Source organism: Salmo salar, chromosome ssa26, assembly GCF_905237065.1.
Source record: "Salmo salar chromosome ssa26, Ssal_v3.1, whole genome shotgun sequence".
Taxonomy (NCBI): Eukaryota; Metazoa; Chordata; class Actinopteri; order Salmoniformes; family Salmonidae; genus Salmo; species Salmo salar.
This window is the reverse complement of record NC_059467.1, coordinates 27835964-27854775: the sequence shown is the minus strand read 5'-3', so window position 1 is coordinate 27854775 and position 18812 is coordinate 27835964. Positions and strand designations below refer to the sequence as shown.

The 18812-nt window shown below is 41.2% G+C and overlaps 2 protein-coding genes across 4 annotated transcripts in view; one reads left to right on the top strand and one right to left on the bottom strand.

Annotated features, from left to right (window-relative positions):
- Window positions 1-251: 251 nt before the first annotated feature.
- On the bottom strand, window positions 252-8722 carry LOC106587566 (protein LSM14 homolog A). Of its 2 annotated transcripts, none has more exons than XM_014176077.2 (9): window positions 8405-8722; window positions 7630-7793; window positions 7378-7525; window positions 4678-4845; window positions 4380-4454; window positions 4008-4187; window positions 3643-3814; window positions 3231-3510; window positions 252-3068 (listed from the first exon to the last, which is right to left on the bottom strand). In XM_014176077.2, exons 1-9 carry the CDS (start codon window positions 8523-8525, stop codon window positions 3045-3047), a joined length of 1332 nt encoding a protein of 443 aa, XP_014031552.1. In that variant the 5' UTR covers window positions 8526-8722; the 3' UTR covers window positions 252-3044. The 2 variants fall into 2 exon arrangements, with proteins under 2 accessions (XP_014031552.1, XP_014031553.1); XM_014176078.2 differs by having other exon boundaries at window positions 252-3065.
- Window positions 8723-9542: 820 nt separating this feature from the next.
- Window positions 9543-18812, top strand: part of LOC106587565 (transcription initiation factor TFIID subunit 4) — a 93347-nt gene continuing 84077 nt past the window's right edge. For both annotated transcript variants that reach the window (XM_045708205.1, XM_045708206.1), the window contains exon 1: window positions 9543-10852. In XM_045708205.1, coding sequence (XP_045564161.1) covers window positions 9556-10852 — 1297 coding nt within the window. In that variant the 5' untranslated portion in view covers window positions 9543-9555. The remainder of the gene's footprint in view (window positions 10853-18812) is intronic.

The window sequence follows — 18812 nt, the reverse complement described above, 5'->3', positions numbered from 1 at the left end:
TGTTCCCCCTTCTCTAGAAAATACCATGACCATAAACATTTCAAATAGTAACTGAAGTTAGAGCCCCAAAAAGTAATTATAAAACATGGACATACACAAATGCTATGTGCCTGGAAGGTTTGCTAGAAGGCAATAACTACATTTCTCCTAAAATCTTGAAAAATATGTTAACTGAGTAGTGTAGAACTTGTAGTGTACACAATTCTTGGAAAGCAACTCAACTGTCAATATAATAAAAACAAGGAGATGGCTATTGAACAATTGTTTATTTTTATAGAGTAAAAACCTATCTGCAGAGGGTGAGCCCACTTGAAGTACACCATGCTGTTCAACTGCTTTATTTAGAAACAATATCTGGCTTTATTATTCCAGAGGTCAGAAGGAGTAACTAATGTAATCAAAACTTTACAGCAATATGTAGGTAATATGTACTGTTTGAAATCTCAAATTAGCTCTGGACCTTACACCGATGTGGTTATTGCAACTGCCCAGGCTCCTGTGTATAATCCTTGTTCGGAGTCATTATTTTGTGTTTAATCACAAGGCAAGGCTGCCATAGCCCCGTACAAGCCATCCTGATCTCACGAGCTCACGGATCAGGATGATTCATACGAGGCTAAGGCTGCCATACATTGATCTGTATTATCAATCTGTACAACAATTCAGTCAAACTGCACATTTATGAACTACAGGATATATTGGCCTAGCTGCCCAACATGTTTTATGTTCTAGATCAGGTTTATCTTGTAGTGTTTTCAAATAGTACATCTTACATATTGTCATCATACTGTAGGTCAATTGAGAGAAAGATAAATGCATGACCACTCCCAAACATACTGACAAAAAGTGAGAACATCTGAAAAACCCACCCGCATTAACCGCTGGCCTCAACATCCAGTTCACATCCCTTTATCTTATAAAAAGAAAATATCCCATTAAAAATCTGAATCGCTTCAAGAGGTATGATTTTATGGACAATCCTCCAAACTGCAAGTGCTGGACAATAGACAGTGCTCAATAGACTTCCACAAGCATAGGGAAAGGGACAAACATAGCAAGCTTAAAGCACCGATGCGGTTTATTACAAATGCTGGAATTGGATCACTAGGAATTCTTCCAGAAGCTTAGTAGATTGGTTTTAAGGCCTGGAGTAACTTCACTACTTTTCATCTAACTTCTTCCAACAAGTGAATTTGTTTCCTTCAACCTCATGTAAATCTATGAACGTATACTCAAACCTAGTTGTGAAGAAAATTATCTCTGATGGCTGAATGAAGATTTTTCCCAAGTTATACAGCCCTTTACTCTCCCCCAACATATTTTGTCACTTCAACAAATAGATGTGTAATCCTCAATTTCTTTTTTCAGGACAAGCTTGAGTTAGAATCACTTCTGTGCCATGCTACTACAATGTCAATACAGCTGGTGAATGATACTATTACTCACTGAAGTTGCATTAGTGGGACTGAAAAACAAAAAACACCAGCATCTTTCTGTTTAGAGTTGAGCACACCAGATTGTTGTTTCAGCTGCAACACCATACAAGGAGCAAGCATGCCAATAGACCATCAGGTAAAGCAAGACTGTCTGCTAGAGAAATGTCAACATACATCAGTAACACTTGAATTGCAAATTGTTTTGAAACAAACAGAATAAGTAGCCCAATGCTCCCAGTCTGGGGACAAGATCAATCTGGTTACACAGCAGTCGAGGCCAGAAGCAGACATCTTCTCTTGCAGGGCAAACATTTAGAGGTCAACAATGATTTAATTCCATAGACACTTGTTAAGCAGCTAGTTAAAACATGGCAGTTATTTCATATTCAAGCACTGGGGAGATGGAGAAGGCTAGATAGACATTTCTAATGACTGATGCTCCAAGTTCAGCCATGATTGTTGCAGAAAAGCCTCCTTTGACTACACTAAAAAGGGCAATAGTCACCAACACTACATTTAACAAAAATATGCAGGAGCAAATATGTGCAGCGCACCCCATCACTGAATCACAAAGACTGCAGTCCTTCCCAACATGACCAGTAGTTGGCGACCAGCATTAGCCGGTGTTGGGAACCACAGGTCATGCTTAGGGGTAGAGAAAACATCCCAACAGCTCTGAATCAATTCATTCATATGCATTTCTAAAACCAGAAGTTAAGTGGCAACCACACAATATCTTTGGGGCAGAAATAACAGCGTGATGCAGTAGAAATACATTCATTCAATATTCAGTAAGATTATAAAACATTATCCCGATAAGTGAAAACGCTCCAAAATCCAAAGTGTTTTCAGGATGTCTGACCTACTCCAAGCTTGTATAAATAGCTTATGTTAAAGGTCTGAACTGAACACCTTAATTTGAAAGCAGGATCTCTACAACAAAAGTGAGCCTATGATGTAAACCACTTATCTACTTGATGTACCCCAAGAACATTTACATTTTAGTCTTTTAGCAGGAACACTGAAACAATAGTTTCTCTAAGAAACTTGGCAAAGTACAGCAGAACGTCAAAACACGGGATAAACGGCTACGAAGATGTACACTAGGAGAATATAAAAAAACAAAAACTGTGACCCCGACAGGCTATGTAGGATTTTAGTGCTCCTAAGGTACATTGCAGGATATATCCCAAAAAATAAAGCTATTTTTCAGTGATCAAAGTACTCACAGTATCAGCGGGCTTCTGCATACATCTTTACACAACAGAACATTATCAAATACAATTTTAGTAAGAAAGGAACTCAAATAGATGCAAAAATACTGAATAATTCCACTGGAGTACGATATTTACACAAGTTCTTGTCCCTCTGATTACTGTATAATATCAAACAATGCTCAAATTTTCAAAAGCACATTATAATCCTCTGTTGTATTTTTGGGAAAAAAAAAAATGAAATTGGTAAAGAAACTGCATTCACACCCGTTGAAATCAAGCAGTCAACCCCAGTGCTGGTGGCAAATTTACAGAGTATGTCATCATTCTTTTTGACAAAAATTTCTGGACCATGAAGGGCTACAATTCTTGGTGGATCCATCTCTCCGGTGCACTACGCAGCCACTTTGTTATCCTTCTGGAATAAAGCAAAACATGTTTAGACTTGAACACGCATCCAGCCTTTAATATTGAGACAAAGACTTGCATCATATTGAACTTTACTTGCATTATCTCTGATGTTGGGTTGTCCACAACATTTTTACATGTGGTGTAAACCAAATGGTAAGGAATGATTTACCCTGTATTCATATTCAACAAACTCCCGGCCACCTCTGCTGCCTCCTCGGAATCCTCCCCTGAAGCCGGGTGGGGCCCCGTGGGGGGGTCCAAAGGAACCTCTGCTCATGGCACGCCCTCTGCCCCCACGGAAGCCCATGCCACCACGACTTCCTCTGAAGCCTCCTCGGCCTCGGTTGTGCCTCAGTGGGATGCCAAAGGTCTCCGAATTCATCCTCCTCTCCTCAGCCCAAGTCTGCCTTCTTGGGAATCCTGAACCTCCAGATCGCTCAGCTGCTTTCCTGTAAATACAAAATGAGACCTTTAATGCCAAAGACTAACCGACATGCTTTGGATTTCCATTAGTATGAGACACTATCAATACAACAAAGCACAAATAAAAATAGAAAAATTGGAGAGCAAAAGGGACATGCCTTGTATCATCAGAAGAGATGTTGTCAAAGAAGGACTTAGTCTTGTCGTAGTAAACGTTGGCCACCACAGGTTCCTCTTCCTCAGCATTGCCTTCACTGTTCTGGGTCTCCACTCCAGAATCTGCCTTCTCATCTCCATTAAGAGCCTTCTCTGGTTTATCAGGCTTGTCATCTATGACAGACAATTAAAAAGGGGTAAACAATTTTCTTCATAAACTTGGATTAAGCTAAGAGGATAAAAAGAGTACACAAAACATTGACAAGTTCCAAGTCAACAGTGGCAGCCTGGGAATTTAGGTAGGAACCCAGGCTAGGCCATGCCATTACTGCTGCATGGAACATGCTATAATAATTACAAATAGTACCTTTCAGTTTGAGTTTACTCTGAAACTCTTTTTCAATCTCCTCCTTGTTGAACTGAGCGTTAGCAGTTTCAAAGTCAAAGTCTTGATCAAACTTCATGGGACCGTCCCTGTGTGGGTTGAAGCGGCCTCTTCCACGGTGACCACCTCCACGACCACGGCGCTGAGGGGGAGGACCACCGGCTGGGAAGACAGCAGAGTCAGACAAACAATAGCAAAGCAGCATTTAAATTATATTTTGTTTGAATCCGTATAGATCTTATCTTGACAGAAAAACATGGGCACATTAACACCAGTAAGACAGTGTACAACAGAAGCCAGGGCAAGAGCTTACAGGTTAACAAGTACACTGGTATTTCATGAGAACCAACTCACCACATTGACGGTTATTCCGGTTGTCGCCACCACCTTGCTCAGAATCTGGTCTGGGTATTTTCTGAACCTCAGGGCCTAAACAGCACAAAATAAAAGGACCAAACTCGCAATTATTTTGGCATATCAGTCAAGACCAACAATATTCTAAACTAGAAAGCCATATGGCCAGGTGCTTCACTTAGAAAGATAGGCAATCAAGCAATTGTTCTAAACAGGCAATGTAGACTAGTCTCTGTGACAGCAGTGTATTGTGGATGTTCAGGCAAAGCCTGGCTACAGCCTCCCCTGCCAGCCTCACCTCTCCTCTGTTCCAGGATGTCAGGAGGCTTCTGGTTGCCCGGGGTAGTGATGGGCCTGGCTGATGGGCCAGCTGGGCTCCTTTGTCCCACTGTGGTGGGGGAAGTCTGCACTGCCTGCTCCAGGGAAGGGCTCTTCCTCAGAGGGTCCAGCTGGGGACTGGTGCGACCTAGAGGACAAGGCAGGGGTTAGCCCAAGATGAACACTTAAGGAGCATACCGTTACTCTTTAAGGTCCAAGGACATTATATGATATATTCAAAGGTAGACTGGCTCTGGCAGCCAACACAGCCAAATAAGCAATATAAATATATTATTTTACCCCCTTTTTCTCCCCAATTATTCGATCTTGGTTCATCGCTGCAGCTCCCCAATGGGCTTGGGAGAGGCGAAGTCATGCGTCCACTGAAACATAACCCGCCTAACCGCGCTCCTTAACCTTTTGGGGCTAGGGGGCAGTATTTTCACGGCTGCATAATAAAACGTACCCGATTTAATCTGGTTACTAATCCTACCCAGTAACTAGAATATGCATATACTTATTATATATGGATAGAACACACCCTAAAGTTTCTAAAACTGTTTGAATGGTGTCTGTGAGTATAACAGAACTCATTTGGCAGGCAAAACCCTGAGACATTTTCTGACAGGAAGTGGATACCTGATGTGTTGAATTACCTTTAAGCCAATGCCATTGAAACACACAGGGGCTGATTAATGTTTTGGCACTTCCTATTGCTTCCACTAGATGTCACCAGCCTTTACAAAGTGTTTTGAATCTTCTACTATGAGATCTGACCGAACAAGAGCCTTGGAACGGTGATGGCCGATTAGACTCTGGCGCGAGGTCATGTTGGGTACCCTCGTTCCAAAACGTTTTAAAAGAGAATGCATTCGTCCACCTTGAATATTATTCATGTTCTGGTTAAAAAAGGCACTAATGATTTATGCTATACAACATTTGACATGTTTGAACGAACGTAAATATATTTTTTCCCCTCGTTCATGAAGTGAAGTCCGGCGGGCTTAGATCATGTGCTAACAACACGGAGCTTTTTGGACATAAATGATGAGCTTTTTTGAACAAAACTACATTCGTTATGGACCTGGGATTCCTGGAAGTGACATCTAATGAAGAGAATCAAAGGTAATGGATTATTTACATAGTATTTTCGATTTTAGATCTCTCCAACATGGCCGTTTGTCTGTATCGCAAAGCGTATTTTTCTGGGCGCCGTGCTCAGATTATTGCAAAGTGTGATTTCCCAGTAAGGTTATTTTTAAATCTGGCAAGTCGATTGCGTTCAAGAGATGTAAATCTATAATTCTTTAAATGACAATATAATATTTTACCAATGTTTTCTAATTTTAATTATTTAATTTGTGGTGCTGACTTGACTGCCGGTTATTGAAGGGAAACGATTTCCTGAACATCAACGCCATAGTAAAACGCTGTTTTTGGATATAAATATGAACTTGATAGAACTAAAAATGCATGCATTGTCTAACATAATGTCCTAGGAGTATCATCTGATGGAGATTGTAAAAGGTTAGTGCATCATTTTAGCTGGTTTTATGGTTTTGGTGACGCCTGTCTTTGAATTGACAAAACATTACACACAGCTATTGTCAATGTACTCTCCTAACATAATCTAACTTTATGCTTTCGCCGTAAAGCCTTTTTGAAATCGGACAACGTGGTTAGATTAAGGAGATGTTTATCTTTCAAAGGGTGTAAGATAGTTGTATGTTTGAAAAATTTGAATTTTGACATTTATTTGGTTTCAAATTTGCCGCTCTTGAAATGCACCTGCTGTTGGTAGGGTGCACCACGGGTGGCACGCTAGCGTCCCACATTTAACACCCACCAGCTTAACCCGGAAGCCAGCCGCACCAATGTGTCGGAGGAAACAGTTCAACTGGCATACGTGGTGAGCCTGCAGGCACCCGGCCCACCACAAAGAGTCGCTAGAGTGCGATGAGTCAAGTAAAGCCCCACTGGCCAAACCCTCCCCTAACCCGGACGACGCCGGGCCAAGTGCGAGCGGTGCCATTGGACTCCCGACCACGGCCGGTTGTGGCACACATGAAGCCGGGACCGTAGTAACACCTCTAGCACTCATGCAGTGCCTTAGACCTCTGCTCCACTCGGGAGCCCCAAATACTCAATTTAAACATTAATCGATTATAAATTGCAATACGGTTGTAGAAACAATGCCCTTTACTTTCAAAATAATTTCACAACTGCAAAATATACACTTACTGTACACTGTTTTAACCAGCTTTATCACAGTTGAAGCCAACAGTATTTTTCAGTGTCACATTTCTGGCAACCTTCTACAGTTACACACAGGTGTTTGGAGCATGCTCGATAGCTAATTAGCACAGGTGGTGCCTCCGTCTTCCGTAAACACGCGCTGTGTTTATCGACAATTACTTGTGTAATGCAATGGAACTGAGAGTCATGATCAAAGACAGGTTGTGTGATTATAATAATGCAAGAAGTGCAGTTCTCCACTGATGTTAACTGCAAGCAACATATCGCATAGAACATAAAATTGCATGATATTGAGAGGCAGATATGTACTAGCTCCAACAGCATTGCATTACACACTGACAATACAAGAGCTTTCAAGATCATTCTTCTTTTCAGACATCTCAGAGATGATAGAATGGCGAATCAACAAGATGAATGTACCAACCTCCACCGACAACTCCAAACTGCTGGGACACCAGGGGGCTTGGGTTAAACTGGCTGTAAGGGGGGACAGGAGCCCTGCTGCTAAAGGGTGCATATGAGCCCACAGACTGGAATGATGGGGGTGGAGCATTGGTGGATCCAATAGAGGACTGGGGAAAACAAAATGTTAGACAACCACATACAGAAATATTAAATATGTAAACAGCAAATACATTTGCAAATGAATCATTGACTAGATCAATGTCCTGCTTACTTGAACAATGGCAGGGTCCTGAGGCAGGGAGCTGGTGGCTTTTGGTGGCTCGCAAACAGTCAGGTCCTTGATGTCACTCCCTCTGAAGATTATGTACTCAAAAACTTCATCACGTGGTGGAATTGGCCTGTCAGTAGGGCGGTCCTCAGTGCCAAAGGAGCGGACTGTTTGGATAAACAAATGCAGGGACAAATTACAACAGTGTATCTCATTGATTGTCTGCAAGATCATCCACCATTCATTGTACAGTCTTGTATTGACAAATTGAAACGCCGTGCAGGACGTAAACAAAGAATGCAAGTGAGCGCATGCACATACCAGTGCAAACAGGCAGCTGCCACTGGAGAAACAATAGAACTGTCGCTAGTTAGTTAACTTGCACTTTCTAGCCATCAAATTAAGGTCAACGTCGTTAGCATTTTATCTAGCCGATTTCCCGTCCACATTAACCGCTAACGTTTACTAACTCATCATGCAAGTTAGCTGAAGTGATTAACCGGTCAGTTAAGCAATGCACCAACAACGCATGAATGAAACAGGCCAGAGCGTCTGCAGTGAAACGGGCTAGTTAAATTAGTTATACTAACTTAAACTAGCCAGCCACACGCATGATTACGCATTCGACAAAGCTAGCTACTAGCTATGCTAACTAGCATTGTGAACAATTTGACAGTGACAGACTAAATACCTGCACTCCACTGCTAGTAAAAAAAAAAAAAAAATGTGTTTTCAATTGATCGACTTATTTGATTGCAAGGTATATGTTTTAGCTTACCTTTGGCGAGAGCAACAGTCGAATTTTCGGTGTCAATTGTGTATAAAATTCCTTCATAGCGAATCTCGGCCTTCGAGATTAGGCTAATTTTACTCCCGATGTAGGGCGTCCCACCACTCATACCGTCTTCCTTTTTATTTGAGTGTGGGAAATAAATATATAGCTTCCAAAAGTATATGGAAAGTAGCTAGCCACTTTATTTAGTCCTGTTTGTACACTTCTAACAAAGATTATTGCTCTTTCGTTCTTCCACCAATTTGCTAGCACCACGACATGGCCGTTTTCTTATGATGCCTTGCCTCACCGCAAAGAATGATGGGAAATCGTCTCTGTCAACCGTAGATATCGCGGGTTTTCATGGGATCATTGCTACCTTTCAAAGATTACTGATCTAAGGTTGGTTTTGTGTTTTTCTCCCTACTGGATACTTTCTGGGATTGGGAGAGGGCAAACTGACCCTAGATCTGAGACTGCCAACTAGAGTTTATGTACATTTTTCATCGCTGCCACTGGACACCTTATCGCCCATCTCTCTCGCCCATCCCTTATGCATAAAAATACATAAAAATACAACGTTTGTTTAATTAAGCAGTTTCCACACATGTATCATGTATCTTACTCTAATCTGCAATAAATACAAGGGTGCAGTTGCAATCTTCTTCATCCAACAAAATGTTCTTCCAGCAATTCTAACAAACCAGCAGCCAGCCACAGCTAGCCGAAGCAACAAACCTTGATAGGTGAAATTAGGTGAAGGTGAAATTATTTGGTTCGGAAACTACTAAGTATTTCCAGTCATGTCTGTGGCAAGTGTCAAAATAAAATCTCTATGACAAATAAAATATGTCCTAGGGACCATATGCTACTCTATACTTGATGTCCCCCCAGACTAAAGCCTATTTTCATTGTCATAATAAAATGTGAGGTTTCTGTGAGAACTCCGACTTTATTACGCGCTGAAATGTAACGTGCTAAACAATTTCCTTACTACAGTATTTTGTTTAGTAATACATTTATTAATCAATGAAATTTGAAGAAAAAAAAACTAAATATCTTTGACGTCAGATTAATTCCCACAATGCCTAGTAACACGCATGCGCATTTCATTAATTTACACCTTTTTTTTTTTAGACAGCGATCTATGATCAAAGATGGCGAGCACCTCCGACCCACTGGAAGATATGCTATTTTCTGAGGTGGATGAAAAAGCTGTGAGCGATTTAGTGGGCTCTTTGGAGTCACAACTTGTTGGACAAAGCAACCCTGCAGATACTCAGTCGGAAAACAGAGGTGCTGGGTCTACAGTCACTGCAAACCATCACTTAGGGAAAACGCTACCAGCCCAAGTGGGTACTACACTAGTACAGCAGCAGCAACAAGGACAACATAAAGCTGTGATGCACCAGGAGATGAACTCTAAAGAAATTAGCTCAGAGAAAACTGTTACATCTTCTTCGCTGAGTTCTATTCCGTCCTTTGAGGAAGCTTCCACCACTTCAGGGACTGGAGTAAACGCTACCAAGTGCGGTTTGCAATCACATGGAACATCATCTATCACAACACTACCTGCATCTGGTGGTGTAGCAACTTCTCCGTTTGTCAACAGCATCATCATCAGCAGCAGCAGCACCACCACCAGCCGAGGTTCCGCTCTGGCTTCAGGTCAGACATCAACAGACATTGTCGATCATCCAAGAAAACGCATAACTGCATCGTTACGGAGTGCATCCGCGGGAATACAGAGTTTGAACGGTACCGGAGGAGCGGTAACGTCAAGGAATAATCCCCCTGCGGCGGGAACTGATGCGTTGATTAGCAGTGCAAGTGCAGCAAACTCAAATCGGACCGTTGACGTTACATCTTGTGTAAATACGACGAATTTCACTTTATCAAACTCCAGCATTTCTTCAACTCAATCAGCGATTCCCCTGGATAAGGGGACTCCTACTATTGCTTTGCAAAGACTACCAAGTCACATTGTAGCGAGCATCGCACATAATGGAAATGGCACTACCGTCTCGGCCTTGGTTAAACAAGGCGCGATAGGACCGATCACCTGTGCAGCAGCTTCGCAAGTGAACCACAAAAAAGAGGGTTCTGAAGCGAAGTCGGACGCTCCCGTACAGTCTAAAATAGTCATGTGCAGTCCGTTAGGTGTTGTCAATTCCTTAATAAACGCTGTTTCCTCTCCCTCTGCTGTTTTCAACCTAGCAGCGACTTCTACTGCAAGTCATGTCATGGCAAAGCCTGCTGTCAATGTTGTTGGACAAACAACAACGGTTGGAATGGTAAGGCCAGCATCACCGGCTGTGGCCACAGCTACACAGCCTCTGCTTCGACCAGGAGTCCCAGCGGCTCAAAGGATTGTAGCCCCCCAGCTGATTGTCAGACCCCCCCAACAACAACAGACGACCATTCAACTGCCTCCTGGGTTTACCATCCCACCGGGTAAGGTGTTAGAAGGATGAATTGCTCTTCTCTTCAAATCAGAGAGAGGGGAAATCTGCTCAGATCAAAACAATGAAACTGGGCAGGTCTTTTTGAGAGCCCTGTGCTTTGTCATTACATCAATTTTGTACTTTAATGTAAACATTACCTGGACATGTGATGTGTTCCTTCATCATTTCCCTGTTCACTTCCTGAAGATTCCCAAAGACGCAGCAGATTCTGAATGTGCTTTTGGCAAAGTAGCATTCATTTGATTAAACACCTGTCAATACAGATTACATCTGTAAATTCTATACAGATTAAAGGAGAAGTAGTTTTTACAACCAAATCTCTATTTTTGATGTAAATGTCATCTGGGTCCAGGCACCTTTTGTGTGATTTCACATGTTTTTGAGAAACTTGCCCCAAACAGCAAATCTCTTCTCCTCGTTGTGTAGTATAGGGGCCCTGAAAAAACACGAACAAAGGCTCCAAAAACAAATGCGTCCTTTTTTGTCAGTATAGCGATGCAGGTCTTTAGATGTTTTACATATGAAATTGTGCCATTACGAACTTTGTCCGAAACATTATAGACACTTTGGTGTTACTCGAGCCATACATCTCTGTCCATTTTACACGTAACCACCAAAATAAAGGAAACACTTGGATACAAAGTGTACTGAAAGCATGGGTGCTTTAACACAGGAAGTTCCAGGCCCTTGTAGAATCTATGCCAAGGCACATTGAAGCTGTTCTTGCCGCCCGTGGTGTCCCAACATGCTATTAAAATGCTTTATGTTGGTGTTTCCTTTATTTTGGCAGTTACCTGTAGCAGCAGGCTACATGGAGAATGGAACAGCTGGATAGGGGAAACAGCTCGATTTGTGCAAAAGGGAATATAACATTGCGGATAAAGTTTGGAATGACAATTTGTGTACAACATCTAAAGAACTGCGTCACTATACTGAGAGCTTTGTTTTTTCTATGAGAATGTATTTGGTTGTTTCTGGAGCCTTTGTTCATGCTTTTTCGGGGGCCCCATATTACACAAAACGGATGAGGAAGTGATTTGTTGGAGGTAAGTTTCTCAAACATGTGAAATCACAAAAAAAGTTGTCTGGACCCTATAACATCCAATTTCCATAAAATAAATTAAGATTTGGTTGTAAAAAAAACAACAACAAAAAACTTCTCCTTTACATCTGTATTGATTTTAGGTTAATTCTGTATAATGTTGAAGAAATATCTGAAATTGAATAAAGTTATTACATGATTCATGACACCCATTATCAACACAAAGATCACAACCAACACTGCATGTGAGCAAAATGTTCGCTGCTCAGTTGGTATGGTGACAAAAATGCTTACTGGTATACTGAATATAATATACAGTATATTTCAATGGCATTGACAATATGACAGAACACAGTACACAATGGCATGCATCATTCCAGTTCTAAGAAAGTTCCACAAATCTGTTTGATATCACCCAATCAAATGACTTTTCTGACATCACAAGCATGCACATATTTTGCCAATGGGCAAGTTTAATGAAATGGCAGGACATAAAAAACACACCAGACATGATCTCCTCTATTGGTATTCATCTCTCAAAGTTGTTACCATGAGCTGCATGAGGCACGTGAAAGAGCCACTCAAGTTCTTCAAGAAACAATATGACTGTGTTGGCCCAGCGGACTGATAGGCCTACTCATGCATTTTGTGTGCACTCATAATTCTTTTTAATTTTACATTTTTTATTTCACCTTTATTTAACCAGGTAGGCCAGTTGAGAACAAGTTCTCATTTACAACTGCGACCTGGCCAAGATAAAGCAAAGCAGTGTGACAAAAACAACAGTTACACATTAACAAACGTACAGTCAATAACACAAAAGAAAGGAAAAATCGAAAAATCAATGTACAATAATTGCAATTTAGCATTAATACTGGAGTGATAGATGTGCAGATGATGAATGAGCACGTATTGATACTTGGGTGCAAAAGAGCAAGAGGGTAAGTAATAATATGGGGATGAGTTAGTCAGGTATGCTATTTACAGATTGGCTGTGTACAGGTACAGTGATCGGTAAGCTGCTCTGACAGCTGATGCTTAAAGTTAGGGAGGGAGATATAAGACTCCAGCTTCAGAGATTTTTGCAATTCGTTCCAGTCATTGGCAACAGAGAACTGGAAGGAAAGGTGGCCAAAGGAAGTGTTGGCTTTGGGGATGACCAGTGCAATATACCTGTTGGAGTGTGTGCTATGGGTGGGTGTTGCTATGGTGACCAGTGAGCTGAGATAAGGCGGGGCTTTACCTAGCAAACACTTATAGATGACCTGGAGCCAGTGGGTTTGGCGACGGATGTGTAGTGAGGGCCAGCCAACGAGAGCATACAGGTCGCAGTGGTGGGTAGTATCAGGGGCTTTGGTGATAAAACGGATGGCACTGTGATAGACTACATCCAGTTTGCTGAGTAGAGTGTTGGGGGCTATTTTATAAATGACATCGCCGAAGTCAAGGATCGGTAGGATAGTCAGTTTTACGAGGATATGTTTGGCGGCATGAGTGAAGGAGGCTTTGTTGCGAAATAGGAAGCCAATTCTAGATTTAATTTTGGATTGGAGATGCTTAATGTGAGTCTGGAAGGAGAGCTTACAGTCTAGCCAGACACCTAGGTATTTCTAGTTGTCCACATATTCTAGGTCAGAACCGTCCAGAGTAGTGATGCTAGTCGGGCAGGAGGGTGTGGGCAGCAATCGGTTGAAGAGCATGCAATTAGTTTTACTAGCATTTAAAAGCAGTTGGAGGCCACGGAAGGAGTGTTGTATGGTGTTGAAGCTCGTTTGGAGGTTTGTTAGCACAGTGTCCAAAGAAGGGCCAGGTGCATACAGAATGGTGTCGTCTGCGTAGAGGTGGATCAGAGAATCACCAGCAGCAAGAGCGATATCATTGATATATACAGAGAAAAGAGTCGGCCCGAGAATTGAACCCTGTGGCACCCCCATAGAGACTGCCAGAGGTCTGGACAACAGGCCCTCCGATTTGACACACTGAACTCTATCTGAGAAGTAGTTGGTGAATGAGGCGAGGCAATCATTTGAGAAGCCAAGGCTATTAAGTCTGCCAATAAGAATGAGGTGATTGACAGAGTCCAAAGCCTTGGCCAGGTCGATGAAGACGGCTGCACAGTACTGTCTTTTATCGATGGCAGTTATGATATCGTTTAGGACCTTGAGCGTGGCTGAGGTGCACCCATGACCAGCTCGGAAACCAGATTGCATAGTGGAGAAGGTACGGTGGGATTCGAAATGGTTGGTGATCTGTTTATTAACTTGGCTTAAAAACTTTGACTCGGTAGAGAATGGGAATTAGAATAGGGACTTTAAAAAAAAAAAAAAAAATTACCGACAATACTGATCACTTATCGCAGGCATTTTGCTGGTATTGTTCATTACGATAAGTAGCCTATATTAGAGAAATGTGAAGTTTGAAATGAAATAAGTTTACTAATATGTGTGATTGTTAATGGGACAATTGATGGCTACAAGCATCACACTAGTAGTAGTTTAAAGGATAATAAAAAGAAACAGGTGCACATTAATGTTATAAACTTATCGTTATTGCATCAATTCAGGCAATTTATCGCAATATGGATTTTTGTCCATATCGCCCAGCTCTAGTGGAGAGCATTTGTCCATATCGCCCAGCTCTAGTGGAGTTACACATTTTAAAATAAACAAATAGCAGGATATGCATACCTCTGATATGGTTTATTCTGATTTGAAGAATAATTTTAACCTCAGTTAAATGGAGAAGAGAAGTTTCATGGAGTGCAGGGAACTCCTGGCCCAGAGCACATCACTGTCTGGCAATTCATGAGTTTATGAGCATTTCTCAACCTCTAAACCATATTGCATCTCATCTCACCAATACATGCCTGAAGACAATCCAATGTGAGGGCTGCATATGTGCTCAGCGTGGCGCATGATTAGGTTTCCATGTGTTTGCAAGCGCTAAATGAACAGTCTGAATGAATCCATGCTGTTTGCATTTAAAAACAATGAGCCAGTCATGCTCTAATGACTTGAGGCTCACTTTTATGACTGAGATTGAGGTTGTGTTTAAAGGACTTAGTGTTCTGATTGCCTGCTTTCAGAGGATTCAATTGAGGTTACTTGTTTATGAGTTGAAGGTGGCAAGTTGAAGTTCATCTGTTGTTTAGCAAGTTCATCTGATCTGTTTTTCTAACTGGGGTTTGAATGAGTGAGCACCTGTCTATGAGGCTGTTCAGACAGGCTCAGAATAGTGAAGGGGACAGATCACATGCAACGTGCTTTTTAAGAGATTATTTGGTTATGTTATTCAACCTTATTTTACCAGGTAAGTTGACTGAGAACACATTCTCATTTACGGCAACAACCTGGGGAATAGTTACAGAGGAGGGGGGATGATAAGGTGGCCTTGATGGTATGAGGGCCAGATTGGGAATTTAGCCAGGACGCTGGGGTTAACACCCCTACTCTTATGATAAGAGCCATGGGATCTTTACTGGCCATGGAGGTGGCGTTTTCACAGGCAGCCTAGTTCAGAAATGTTGGTATGTTGACTAATCAGATCAGCTCTGAAAAATATCTGATGTCAAATAAAATTGTATTTGTTTGTTTTGCTTTGTAAACATCAGGTGTAGACTAACAGTGCAATGCTTACGGATCTTTTCCAACAACAAAGTTAAAGATAAAATTACAAATACTGACATGAGGAATGAATACACAGTGAATAAAATGTTTAAATAAAGAGTAAAAATAACATTGCTACTATAGTATATACATGGAGTACCAATACCGAGTCGATGTGCAGGGGTATGAGGTAGTTGAGGTGACTATTCAATGCCTTCAGAAACTAATTACACCCTTTGACTTATTCCACATTTTGTTGTGTTACAGCCTGAATTCATAATGGATTAAAAAAAACTAAAACATCTACACACAATACCCCATAATGACAAAGTGAAAACATGTCTTAGAAATTTTATCAAATGTATTGAAAATGAAATATAGAAATATGTCATTTAAATACTTTGTAGAAGCAGCTTGGTAGAGATTACAGCTGTGAGTCTTTCTGTGTAAGTCTCTAAGAGCTTTCCACACCTGAATTGTACAACATTTGCACAGTATTCTTTTCGAAGTTCTTCAAGCTCAAATTGATTGTTGATCATTGCTAGACAACCATTTTCAGGTCTTACCATAGACTTTCAAATAGATAAGTCAAAACGGTCACTCGGGAACATTCACTGTCTTCTTGGTAAGTAACTTCAGTGTAGATTTGGCATTGTGTTTTAGGTTATTGTCCTCGTGAAAAGTGAATTAATCTTCCAATGTCTGATGGAAAGCAGACTAAACCAGGTTTTCCTCTTGGATTTTCCCTGTGCTTATCTCCTTTCTGTTTCTTTTTTTATCCTGAAAAACTCCCCTGTTCCTTAATGATTACAAGCAGACCCATAATATGATGCAGCCACCACTATGCTTGAAAATAATGGAGAGTGGTACTCAGAACTCATTACTATTGGATTTGCCCAAAACACAACACTTTGTATACAGGACAAAAAGTTAATTGCTTTGCCACATTTTTTGCAGTATTAGTTTAGTGCCTTGTTGCAAACAGGATGCATGTTTTGGAATATTTGTATTATGTACCTCAGAGGAGGCTGTTGGTTAGGAACTAAAGGAGGACGGGCTCACCATAAAGACTGGAATGGAATTGATGGAACGGTATCAAACACATCAACCAAATGGAAACCACATGTTTGACGCCATTCCATTTATTAAATTCTAGACATTACAATGGGCCCGTCCTCTTTTAGCTCCTCCCACCAGCCTCCTCTGATGTACAGGCTTCCTTATTTTCACTCTGTCAATTAGGTTAGTATTGTGGAGTAACTACAATGTTGTTGGTTCATCCTCAGGTTTCTGCTATCACAGCCATTCAACTTTAACTGTTTTAACGTCTGCTTTGGCCTCATGGTGAAATCCCTGAGCAGTTTCCTTCCTCTCCATTAACTGAGTTAGGAAGGGATCTTTGTGACTGGGTGTATTGATACACCATCCAAAGTGTAGTTAATAACTTCACCATGCTCAAAGGGATATTCAATGTCTGCTTTTAAAAAAATCTTTACACATCTACCAATAGGTGCTCTTCTTTGTGAGGCATTGGTGTTAAGGGAATTTTTAATCCCAATAATGCATTTAATCTTTAACCAATTAAACGAGGTTTGTAAGACCCTTGATTCACTAATAATTAGGCAAAGTCTCAGATTTTATAAAAAAGGTTCAACGGTCTTTATTCATGAGATCTCAAGTCAAAAATGAATAATCAGTCCTTTTATAATACACACACACATTCCTATCTTTAGACCACTCCCTTCTCAAACAACCAGTACTTTTCTACTAAACACAAAGAACCATAAAAATTGTCACATTCTTCAAGGCTTTCACTTCCCCTCCCCCGTTGGGACCCTCTTGGTTTGAAACCCTCTAATGATTTTCTATTATCTACTCTACAACTTCACTCTGTTTACATCCCTACTAAAGAATATAACATCATAGTATTTCACTACTAACAGATCTACCCCAATCCTGGTTTTATCTTCTCATAATTATCAAACTTTTCCACCTATCCTACAATTTCAGAGTGGAACACTTAAGTCATTATCCTAACACATACAAATTATTCTAACAATTGGAAAACCTCCCAGGTCTTTGTTATTGAATCTGTGTTTGAAATGCACTGCTCGACTGAGGGACCTAAAAGATAATTGTATGCATGGGTACAGAGATGAGGTAGTCATAGAAAATCATGTTAAATACTATTATTGAACACAGAGTCCTTGCAACTTATTATGTGACTTCTTAAGCACATTTTTACTCCAGAATGTATTTAGGCTTGCCATAACAAAGGGGTTGAATACTTATTGACCCAAGAAATTTCAACTTTTAATTTTTTATTAATTTGTAACATTTAGAAAAACAATTCCACTTTGACATTATGGTGTATTGCTTGTAGGCCAGTAACAAAACATCTAAATTGAATCTACTGTATTTTAAATTCAGGCTGTAATTATGTAGTGTATGTGTGTGTTGGGGTGTAGGTACAATATGTATGAGTGTGTGGGTAGAGTCCAGTGTGTGTGCGCGTAGAGTGCAAGAGAGTTAGTGCTAAAAGGGTCAATGCAGATAGTCCGGGTAGCCATTTGATTAGCTATTTAGCAGACTTGTGGTTTGGGAATAGAAACTGTTCGGGGTCCTGTTGTTTCCAGACTTGGTGCATTGGTACTGCTTGCTGTGCGGTACTATAGCAGAGAGAAAAGTCTATGACTTGGCTGGAATCTTTGAAACATTTTTGGGCTTTCCTCTGACAAAGCCTGGAATAGAGGTCCTGGATGGCAGCTCGCCCCCAGTGATGTACAGGGCCTTACTCACCACCCTCTGTAGCCCCTTGCGGCCGGGTGCCATGCAGTTGCCGTACCAAGTGGTGATGCAGCCAGTCAAGATGCTCCCAATGGTGTATCTGTATAACTTTGAGTATCTGGACACGTTCATTCTTTAGAGCAGGATTTCCCGAAGTCCCCCCCCCCCGTTTTGGTTTTTGCCCTAGCACTACACAGCTGATTCAAATAATCAAAGCTTGACGATGAGTTGGTTATTTGAATAAGCTGTGTAGTGCTAGGGCAAAATGTGCACCTGGGGGGCCCCAGGACCGAGTTTGGGGAACCCTGCCTTAGAGGAACTTGATGTGATTGGTCAAAAGACCAATTAGTGGAAAGCATTTCAGAATGGAGCTTCCTGTGTAAACGCAGCCAGAGAGTCAGGACATCTGTTTAACGTCCCATCCAAAATTCTGCACCCTACACAGGGTAATGTCCCAAATCACTGCCTTGGGGTATTGGGATATTTTTAAGGCCAGAGGAAAGAGTGCCTCTTAC